Genomic DNA, 11949 nt, shown 5'->3' on the forward strand with positions numbered 1-11949 from the left:
ATATAAAAAGTAGCAACGTTGGCAACATCCCAAACTTCTACTGGATGTGCTTTTTTTCCTCACACAAACGCTCACCCATCCGTTTTACCGTTACAAGCTCATGAAACTGCATGCACTCTGTGTGACCTATTAGTCGTTTATTTCCGATTGAAATATTGTTATAATCAAACCAAAATGGAAATCCGGATTAAAATTCAATACATTTTCCAGCCCTACGACCATACACCTAGTTTGACAGTACATTTCTGGTTTGTCCACATAGTTTTGAATGCAAGGTTTTATTTAAACATGTTAGAATAACTGTAGCGTGAAAATATTATGTAAATAATTATTTTTTTTAAAGTTTACTGTAATTGATATCCATATAATGAATTAAAGAAATAGCAGCGGTAATAATAATACGTTAGTAATACGTTGTAGTAATGTATGCCATGAGAGATGTTTCATGAGATCAGAGTGCGTGAGTGTGTGCTTTTAAAAGGCGGCACCTGTTGCCAAGTGCCGTGTCAAACCACAAATTGTTGCCGACGGCAGCTCTTATCGAATACATGTTGCTAGCGCTAGTTTATAAATCGATTCAACGTGCTTTGGTTGCTGCATCTGTCCTTTTCCACAAATGGGATATTGTAGGATTGAATTGTTGTTCATTGTTAAACTCATCAAGCCTCCACTAATGTTACGTCATAACCGCTACTGCCATCTGGCGCCGTTGTGAAAAACTACACACAGGAGGTTGCCTACAGCCACAGCGGTTCATCCCTATGTATTTTGACCTGGCGTTAAAGGCCTACTGAAACCCACTACTACCGACCACGCAGTCTGATAGTTTATATATCAATGATGAAATCTTAACATTGCAACACATGCCAATACGACCGGGTTAACTTATAAAGTGCAATTTTAAATTTCCCGCAAAACTTCCGGTTGAAAACGTCTATGTATGATGACGTATGCGCGTGTCGTTGAAACGTAAGTATTCGGACACATTGTATCCAATACAAAAAGCTCGGTTTTCATCACAAAATTCCACAGTATTCTGGACATCTGTGTTGGTGAATCTTTTGCAATTTATTTAATGAACAATGGAGATTGCAAAGAAGAAAGCTGTAGGTGGGATCGGTGTATTAGCGGCAGGCTGCAGCAACACAATCAGGAGGACTTTGAGGATAGCAAACGCGCTATCCGACGCTAGCCGCCGACCGCATCGATGATCGGGTGAAGTCCTTCGTCGCACCGTCGATCGCTGGAACGCAGGTGAGCACGGGTGTTGATGAGCAGATGAGGGCTGGTGTAGGTGGAGCGTTAATGTTTTTATGATAGCTCTGACGAGGTCCCGTAGCTAAGTTAGCTTCAATGGCGTCGTTAGCAACAGCATTGCTAGGCTTCGACAGGCGGCACAGCATTAACCGTGTGGTTTCAGGTCCAGTGTTTGGTTCGGTGTCTCCTGATAGTAGTATTGTTGATCTTCTGTCTATCCTTCCAGTCAGGGGCTTATTTCTTTTGTTTCTATCTGCATTTAAGCACGATGCTATCACGTTAGCTCCGTAGCTAAAGTGCTTCACCGATGTATTGTCGTGGAGATAAAAGTCACTGTGAATGTCCATTTCGCGTTCTCGACTCTCATTTTCAAGAGGATATAGTATCCGAGGTGGTTTAAAATACAAATCCGTGATCCACAATAGAAAAAGGAGAAAGTGTGGAATCCAATGAGCCCTTGTACCTAAGTTACGGTCAGAGCGAAAAAAGATACGTCCTGCACTGCACTCTAGTCCTTCACTTTCACGTACCTCATCCACGAACCTTTCAGCCTTTCTCAAATAAATGGGGTAATCGTCGCTTTCTCGGTCCGAATCGCTCTAGCTGCTGGTGTAAACAATGGGGAAATGTGAGGAGCCTTTCAACCTGCGACGTCACGCTATTTCCGGTACAGGCAAGGCTTTTTTTATCAGCGACCAAAAGTTGCGAACTTTATCGTCGATGTTCTCTACTAAATCCTTTCAGCAAAAATATGTCAATATCGCGAAATGATCAAGTATGACACATAGAATGGATCTGCTATCCCCGTTTAAATAAAAAAAAATTCATTTCAGTAGGCCTTTAAATGACTATTTACTGTACAAATAATGCTGTCTCTGAATGTGGCAGTCAGGTGATGTCATATACTGGGCAGCGAAACCTCGATTTGCGAACTTAACGGTTATAGAAAATAGAAATAGAAGAGTTCTTATAGTAAAGCAATTGTCTCCACAAGAAACAATGTAATTATAAATAATTGGTTCCTGCCTTGATAAAAGTCCATATTTTAGTGAACACAATATCAAGTACTGTCTGTCAAACAAACATAACAAAGTGGTGATGGATTGTTCTCTTTAGTAGCAAGTCAAAACAACAACGACCAACACACACACACACAGAAGTCCCTTTGGTGCCCTCACAAACGATCAGAAACCACACAAATCCTTAACTTTTAACAACCACAACAATAGAGAGTTCTTTGTTGACCGCATGACTGAGCTTCCTCGTTGTGCCCCGTCACAGGAATGCTTCCAGTTCATCCTGCCGGCGCTGCCCCACGCCATCGACCTCCTGCGTGACGCCGTGGTGAAAGTAAAGGAGGCGGCGGACGAGCTGGAGGACCTGCCGTCGCCGCCGCCGCCTCTCTCGCCGCCACCCAACAGTTCGCCACGGCGTCAGACGGAGGACAAGGGCGTGCAGTGCGAAGATGAGGACGAGGAGAAGAAGGACAGCGGCGTGGCGTCCACGGAGGACAGCAGCTCCTCCCACATCACCGCAGCCTCCATCGCCGCCAAGGTACAAATGAGTTTGATTGGATTCTCTGGTTTTATGTGTTGTTTGTTTTGCAACACTTGCTACAAATAGGGACTTTATGAACTAGCATGTTGTTTAGTTTTTGAATTTCGACCTGATGCGGCACACACATCACATGTTTTGCTGAGGTTGCAGATTAGACCTTTTGCCATTTATAAATACTAGCTGACATTTGCATGTTTTTTATTTCACATCATCATCATGTGTCCATCATTTTATGAAACCCATCTTTACGTAAATCTGCTCACAGTCGTCCCTCGCCACATTTCGCTTCGAAGTTTGGGACTTCACTCCATCGCCAATTTTTTTATATTTACTTTTTAAATTAGAGCATACCTATTTTTGGACTAAATCAGGGGTGTCCAAACTTTTTCCACTGAGGGCCACACATGGAAAAATTTAAGCATACGGGGGCCATTTTGATATTTTCCATTTTCAAACCATAACAAAATATATATATATATTTTTTTTTTTAACCTTTAGGGCTCCCGGGGACCAGTCAAGGGTCAAGGGTCTCAGTCATGAAAATGTTAAAAATAAGTCAAATGAATATTATTATTTTTTACAGTATATCTCTATATCAACTTCAGGTTGATATCAAGTAAAAAAAACAAACAGGTTTTATGCCTTTTCTGTCAAAGACAACTTTGTTTTTTATACTAAAACTGAAATTTTCAGTATTTAGTCGTTACAGCCCTAAAAGATCAATAATGCAGGACACCATTTATTTGAATTATTTAATATTTTTGAGTAATCACAGTGAAAAGTTAAATAAAATCCCACTAAATATATTTGGGATCCAAAAGGTCTCCCACTCATAAAGTGATACATTTTTATTAGTTTTTTTTTTACTTTTCACACTTAAATTACGAGATCGACTTTAGATATATCTGTCGATTTTACGTTTGAACTATTATTTTGTTTGTTCTATGCTCTTTTGTCAAATAAAACTTTGATGTTTTTATATGGCAACCACACAATTTATGCAATATTTTTTCCACATAAAACATTTTAAAGTGACATTTTTTAAGTAATAATTCATTGTAACATAGATTTTTTGTCTTTTTTTTTTTTTTTTTGAGCAATGGCCAAAAAAATTTAAATAAACAAAGACAAAAGAAAAAAAAACAGCCTGCATGGCAGTTTTGTGTCAACATTGCAACGTTTTCTCGTTAGATTTCACCTCATTCCACTTTTTTAAAATGTTTATTTTTTATTTTTGAAATACTATCAATTTTGAAATTTTTGCAGAATGTGTGAGGGGCCGGTAAACAATTGGCTGCGGGCCGCAAATGGCCCCCAGGCCGCACTTTGGACACATCTGGACTAAATATTTAAAAGTGCGAAAAACTGATAGGAATATTTATTAATATATTTTTTATGTATATTTTTTAAATATTTCAAATGGGGTTTCTTTACTTTCTGTATACCGTATATTAAAGGTATGATGAGGATGACGAAAACTGGGGCACTTTTGATCAAACTTTAATTTATTTTCATTTCATGATATTATCCTGATTCTAATGCCGGAATAAAAACTCTACAGAGTTAATGTCCAAACATGCATTGTCTAGTTTAATGAGAGGAACTTCACAGTTGCAACTTGAAGAGCGATCCCTCTCATCCTCATCCAACAAACACAATTTGACAATATAATAAATGCATGTTTACAGAATGCTACAAATAGCACTTTTAAGTGACACATTTGATCCTTCTCATCCCACGCCGTCAACAAACATTTTGATCCATAAATTGTTGTGGCACCGCTTCACTTCAGTCTTTCCCATACCTTCATTTATTCGTGGCGGCTTGCCACAACCTGTTGACACTCTCACTCATAAACACATTATAATGGGACTGTGCAAGGGGCTTGTGGCTACAACTCGTAGTTACAGTAGATAACATTGTAACTCTACTTCCTAGAAGCACCGGTTGTGCCAAACAATAAGAAAACATAGCAGGAGGAAACGGTGTCTGATCTACTGAAGGTTTGCATGAATTAAAACACTTTTGGCTAATAACTAAGTACTAAGCTTGCACGTATAGGATTGAATTTCTTACTTTTTCCACATAAAAAATGTAACTCAGTCGCCTATATTGGCAGTATAATGTCGTTCTCATCAAATAACTGACGCAATTGTTCCATATGAATTCAAACTATAACCAAAGCTGCCCATGTATCACTAATTCTCTTGTCTCAAAGTCGGCCTACTGATATGGAAGAGTATTGCATGGTTACTCTGCCGATCTCTGAACACTCAACAACCGCACATTATTTGCAGTTTGTAATTTTTGGTTTGCAAAAATGTTTTTTACACCAATTAGGCGAAATTGCATCATTTCCCATGGCACACCAGACGATATCTCACGGCCGCGGCACAGTGGTTGAAAAACACTGCCATAAATAGCCTATACCAGGGGTCGGCAACCCAAAATGTTGAAACAGCCATATTGGACCAAAAATACAAAAAAAAAATCTGTCTGGAGCCGCAAAAAATTAAAGGCCTACTGAAATTAATTTTTTTTATTCAAACGGGGATAGCAGATCCATTCTATGTGTCATACTTGATCATTTCGCGATATTGCCATATTTTTGCTGAAAGGATTTAGTAGAGAACATCGACGATAAAGTTCGCAACTTTTGGTCGCTGATACAAAAATCCTTGCCTGTACCGGAAGTAGCGTGACGTCGCAGGTTGAAGGGCTCCTCACATTTCCCCATTGTTTACACCAGCAGCGAGAGCGATTCGGACCGAGAAAGCGACGATTACCCCATTAATTTGAGCCAGGATGAAAGATTCGTGGATGAGGAACGTGAGAGTGAAGGACTAGAGTGCAGTGCAGGACGCATCTTTTTTCGCTCTGACCGTAACTTAGGTACAAGGGCTCATTGGATTCCACACTTTCTCCTTTTTTTATTGTGGATCACGGATTTGTATTTTAAACCACCTCGGATACTATATCCTCTTGAAAATGAGAGTCGAGAACGCGAAATGGACATTCACAGTGACTTTTATCCCCACGACAATACATCGGCGAAGCACTTTAGCTACGGAGCTAACGTGATAGCATTGTGCTTAAATGCAGATAGAAACAAAATAAATAAACCCCTGACTGGAAGGATAGACAGAAAATCAACAATACTATTAAACCATGGACATGTAAATACACGGTTAATGCTTTCCAGCCTGGCGAAGCTTAACAATGCTGTTGCTAACGACACCATTGAAGCTAACTTAGCAACGGGACCTCACAGAGCTATGCTAAAAACATTAGCTATCCACCTACGCCAGCCCTCATCTGCTCATCAACACCCGTGCTCACCTGCGTTCCAGTGATCGACGGAGCGACGAAGGACTTCACCCGATCATCAATGCGGTCGGCGGCTAGCATCGGATAGCGCGTCTGCTATCCAAGTCAAAGTCCTCCTGGCTGTGTTGCTGCAGCCAGCCGCTAATACACCGATCCCACCTACAACTTTCTTCTTTGCAGTCTTCATTGTTCATTAAAGATTCACCAACACAGATGTCCAGAATACTGTGGAATTTTGCGATGAAAACCGAGCTTTTTGTATTGGGATACAATGTGTCCGAATACTTCCGTTTCAACGATGGACGTCACGCGCATACGTCATCATACATAGACGTTTTCAACCGGAAGCTTAGCGGCAAATTTAAAATTGCACTTTATAAGTTAACCCGGCCGTATTGGCATGTGTTGCAATGTTAAGATTTCATCATTGATATATAAACTATCAGACTGCGTGGTCAGTAGTAGTGGGTTTCAGTAGGCCTTTAAAAGCCTTATATAAGTGTTATAATGAAGGCAACACATGGTGTAAGTGTCTATATTAGCTACATTAGCCTACTATCAAAGGCTGACGCAAATCTTCGTTGACAGAAATGTTGTATTTTAATGTTTATTCTACACATTTTCGCAGCATTGGAAAACATTAGTAAAATGAAGGCTTCTCACAGGAAGAGATAAGTTCTGGAAATGATTGGCTCAGAATGGCTAAAGGTATAGATGTGTGTGTCCATGTTAAAGGAAACGGCAGGCTGTCTTCTTCTAATGGATTTATTACCATCTTTGGGAGGTGGGTAACAGTTGCTGTGGTCTGGAACAACATGGCACACAAACAACACAGAAATGCAGACAATATTACATACAGATAATGTGTCATGAGACAAATTAAATACACTGAGGACATAAGTAAAGGAATCTAAATAGCTCAAATATAGCTACAAATGAGGCACAATGTTGCAATTTGTACATACAGCTAGCCTATTTAGCATGTTAGCACCGATTAGCTAGCAGTCATGCATTGACCAAATATGCCTGATAAGCACGCCAGCAAATCAATAACATCAACCAAGTTCACCTTTGTGCCTTCACGCACAGCATAAAACATTTGATGGACAAAATGAGACAAAGAAGGAGTGGCATAAAACACGTCTTTCTGTGGCAGCGTCGGAGAAAGTTACACATGTAAACAAACTACGGTGAGTTCAATGATCGCTGAAATGAGTTGGACAAAACGGTGCTCGCCAAATACTGTCATCAATAAAGCTTGTTTAATGTAAACAGTGGGATTTCTAACAATTAGGAAGATGTGTGTCATGTTTGTCCTCCTACAGAAAATATGTTAAAACAAAAAATATATTTGTATAAAATATATACTTTTTCCATTTTCACACAACTCTGAAAGAGGTCCAGGGAGACACTAGGGCGGCGCGGGTTGCTGACCCCCGGCCTATACAGTACTGCCATCTCATGTCTCGGAAGTGCAACTGCATTGCAAATGAGACTATACTGTAATCAGAAAACAATCAGCTCATTTTTACATGTTACGTTAAAAAGTACAATTTTGTTATCAACTAACTGACATTTACTAACTGCCTTCCGCCCGAGTGCAGCTGGGATAGGCTCCAGCAGTAGAAAATGGATGGAGAAATAACGAACACAAAAGCGCTAAAAATTCTCAGTTACCCAGAATTGGTACCGTATCGGTTCAAATGTGAACGGTACCCAACCTTACCAGCAGGCACAAGACATCGATACAATGTTTTTTAAAACTTGACTTTGAAACAATGTTGCAAAATAGCTGTGTTTGTCAATTGAGACAACAATGATGTCTAACGTTGGATCCACGTTGTTAGTTGGGAAATGACCACATTTCAATGGTCAAATCAACGTCACAACCTGACATTGACTAAACCTTGTCGAAAAGCATTTTGTTTCTACGTTGTATTTATGTTGTGGAATATTGGTTGGGAAATGACCAAAATTCAGCGGTCAAATCAATGTCAGAACCCAACATTGAATAAATGCTGTCAAAAGGCATGTTGTTTCAACGTTGTATTTGTGCACTGCAAAAAGTCAGTGTTCAAAAACAAGAAAAAAAAAGACAAAAATTAGGGGTATTTTATTTGAACGAAGCAAAATTATCTGCCAATAGAACAAGAAAATTTGGCTTGTCAAGACTTTCCAAAACAAGTAAAATTAGCTAACTTCAATGAACCCAAAAATACCTTAAAATAAGTATATTCTCACTAATAACAAGTGCACTTTTCTTGGTAGAAAAAAAAGAGACCTATTTGCTCAATATGTTGAAAAATATTCCTAAATTAAGTAAATGCTAGTGCCATTATCTTGACATAATGATATGCAATAGGCATTACATTTCTTGAAACCAGCAAACTTATACTAAAAAAAATGTATTGTTTTTAATGGAAAGGCAACAAGGCAACCGCTTGTTACTCTCGAGCCGCTCAGGCAAATTATATGGTCTAAAAATGCATTTTTCCATCGATAACATGACATTGCGCCAAGTGCATGCTCTTTCAGTCAATTAGTGCGCATATACAGTATACAGCCCGGTCCCCGGCCAAAAAATTTTCAATTGTAATTTTAAAGAATTCATCTGAATGTGAATGAACTATTTCTGTTCAAAATAGTTTGAAATGTCACTTGTTAAATGTTTAAATTTTAACTGTCAGTTTACTGTACTGTGCCGACTGTACTACTATATGAGTACCTATTTTCTATTGTTTTATTGAAAATAAAACAGCAAAGTCCATTTGGCTGTCATCTGTTTTAATTATGAGACACAATTGTGTCAAAGTCATGATTTTTTTTTTTATGCTTGAAATAAGAAATTATTACTTTAAAAAAGTAGTTTTATACTTGTGTGTAGAGATGTCCGATAATATCGGCCTGCCATAATTATCGGCCGATAATATCGGCCGATAAATGCTTTAAAATGTAATATCGGAAATTATCGGTATCGTTTTTTTTATTATCGCTATCGTTTTTATTATTAAATCAACATAAAAAACACAAGATACACTTACAATTAGTGCACCAACCCAAAAAAAACCTCCCTCCCCCATTTACACTCATTCACACAAAAGGGTTGTTTCTTTCTGTTATTAATATTCTGGTTCCTACATTATATATCAATATATATCAATACAGTCTGCAAGGGATACAGTCCGTAAGCACACATGATTGTGCGTGCTGCTGGTCCACTAATAGTACTAACCTTTAACAGTTAATTTTACTCATTTTCATTAATTACTAGTTTCTATGTAACTGTTTTTATATTGTTTTACTTTCTTTTTTATTCAAGAATACGTTTTAAATGTATTTATCTTATTTTATTAATTTTTTTAAAAAGAACCTTATCTTCACCATACCTGGTTGTCCAAATTAGGGATAATAATGTGTTAATTGCACGACTGTATATATCAGTATCGGTTGATATCGGTATCGGTAATTAAAGAGTTGGACAATATCGGATATCGGCAAAAAGCCATTATCGGACATCACTACTTGTGAGTGTTGATGACACAGCTTTGATATTCTAATTTCAAGCATGTTTTACTCAATATAGGTCATCAAATCTCAGCTACAAGCTGTAATATCTTACTGAGATCATTTAGGACCAAAACCCTTAAAACAAGTAAAACACTCTAACATAAAATCTGCTTAGTGAGAAGAATTATCTTATCAGACAGAAAATAAGCAAATATCCCCCTTATTTGAGTAATTGTATCTTACTTAGATTTCAGTTTTTGCAGTGTGTTGTAGAATTTTGGTTGGGAAATGACCAAAACTTTATGGTCTAATCTAGGTCAGAACCCAACATTGAATAAAGGTCATCAAAAAGCATGTTGTTTCAACATTGTATTTGTGTTGTAGAATATTGGTTGGGAAATGACTAAAATCCAATGGTCAAATCAACATTAGAACCCAACATTGATTAAACATTGTCAAAAAGCATGTTGTTCCAACGCTAGGTTTGAGTTGCTCAACGTTGTTTTAATGTCTAGTGCCTGTTGGGTTACTAATAATACACATAGATTTATAGTTTACACACCCAATTTAGCACTTGTAATTTGGCTCTTTGTAGATCAGGCCCTTTGTGATGTTGTCGCGCTAGATTTTGTCCTATTGGACACGTTCGGGGAGTCGAACGCGAAAGCATGTGGCGCTCCGCTCAACGGGCAGCGGGTCCTGCTGTGCCTCGCTTATCGCCATCGCCACCTTCTAAAGGCACCAGCAGGCTTGTGACATACGGGGGAAAAGAAGCGACAGAGTAATTTGTTTTTTTCTAAATTATGCAAATTAGACAATGATGCCATCTTACCCCCGCAACCAGACGCCAGCGATAGATTGCAGTCCTGTGGGAGACACTGTACTTGAAGTTAGGGTCTACATCAGGGGTCACCAACCTTTTTGAAACCAAGAGCTACTTCTTGGGTAGTGATTAATGCGAAGGGCTACCAGTTTGATACACACTTAAATAAATTGCCAGAAATAGCCAATTTGCTCAATTTACCTTTAACTCTATGTTATTATTAATAATTAATGATATTTACACTTAATTGAACGGTTTAAAAGAGGAGAAAACACGAACAAAATGACAATTAAATTTTGAAACATAGTTTATCTTCAATTTCGAATCTTTAAAATTCAAAATTCATCCGAAAAAAAGAAGAGAAAAACTAGCTAATTCGAATCTTTTTGAAAAAATTAAAAAAAGAATTTATGGAACATCATTAGTAATTTTTCATGATTAAAATTTCTTTTAGAATTTTGATGACAAGTTTTAAATAGGTTAAAATCCAATCTGCACTTTGTTAGAATATATAACAAATTGGACCAAGCTATATTTCTAACAAAGACAAATCATTATTTCTTCTAGATTTTCCAGAACAAAAATTTTAAAAGAAATTGAAAAGACTTTGAAATAAGATTTAAATTTGATTCTACAGATTTTCTAGATTTAATTTTAAACATAATAAGTTTGAAGAAATATTTCACAAATATTCTTCGTCGAAAAAACAGAAGCTAAAATGAAGAATTAAATTAAAATGTATTTATTATTCTTTACAATAAAAAAAAAAAATTTACTTGAACATTGATTTAAATTGTCAGGAAAGAAGAGGAAGGAATTTAAAAGGTAAAAAGGTATATGTGTTTAAAAATCCTAAAATCATTTTTAAGGTTGTATTTTTTCTCTAAAATTGTCTTTCTGAAAGTTATAAGAAGCAAAGTAAAATAATTAATGAATTTATTTAAACAAGTGAAGACCAAGTCTTTCAAATATTTTCTTGGATTTTCAAATTCTATTTGAGTTTTGTCTCTCTTAGAATTAAAAATGTCGAGCAAAGCGAGACCAGCTTGCTAGTAAATAAATACAATTTAAAAAATAGAGGCAGCTCACTGGTAAGTGCTGCTATTTGAGCTATTTTTAGAACAGGCCAGCGGGCTACTCATCTGGTCCTTACGGGCTACCTGGTGCCCGCGGGCACCGCGTTGGTGACCCCTGGTCTACATACTATAGTGGGTCTGGATGGATTTTTGCCTCATTCCTGTGAGAATCCTGCGTGTGAGCGAAGCATTGAGGAGTGGGACTACCCAGGAATAGCTGCAGTGTGCTCCAACAACCACCAGGTAGCATCTGTGGGGAGATAATACTGCATCATCTCTTTCTCTTTTGGACTTCACATGGAGGACACGCCATTCTTCATTGTGGGATGAGGCACACTGGACCCACTGTACACAAACATTGACGCAACAATGCATCTGTCAACATCAATTCTTCATGCGTCC

General features: G+C 37.8%; 1 protein-coding gene across 1 annotated transcript in view; it reads left to right on the forward strand.

Annotated features, from left to right (window-relative positions):
- gphnb (gephyrin b) overlaps positions 1–11949 on the forward strand; it is a 224793-nt gene that overhangs the window by 38240 nt on the left and 174604 nt on the right. Inside the window, 1 exon segment of the mRNA XM_062034299.1 lies at positions 2539–2811. Coding sequence (XP_061890283.1) covers positions 2539–2811 — 273 coding nt within the window.

Source organism: Entelurus aequoreus, linkage group LG23 (assembly GCF_033978785.1).
Source record: "Entelurus aequoreus isolate RoL-2023_Sb linkage group LG23, RoL_Eaeq_v1.1, whole genome shotgun sequence".
NCBI lineage: Eukaryota > Metazoa > Chordata > Actinopteri > Syngnathiformes > Syngnathidae > Entelurus > Entelurus aequoreus.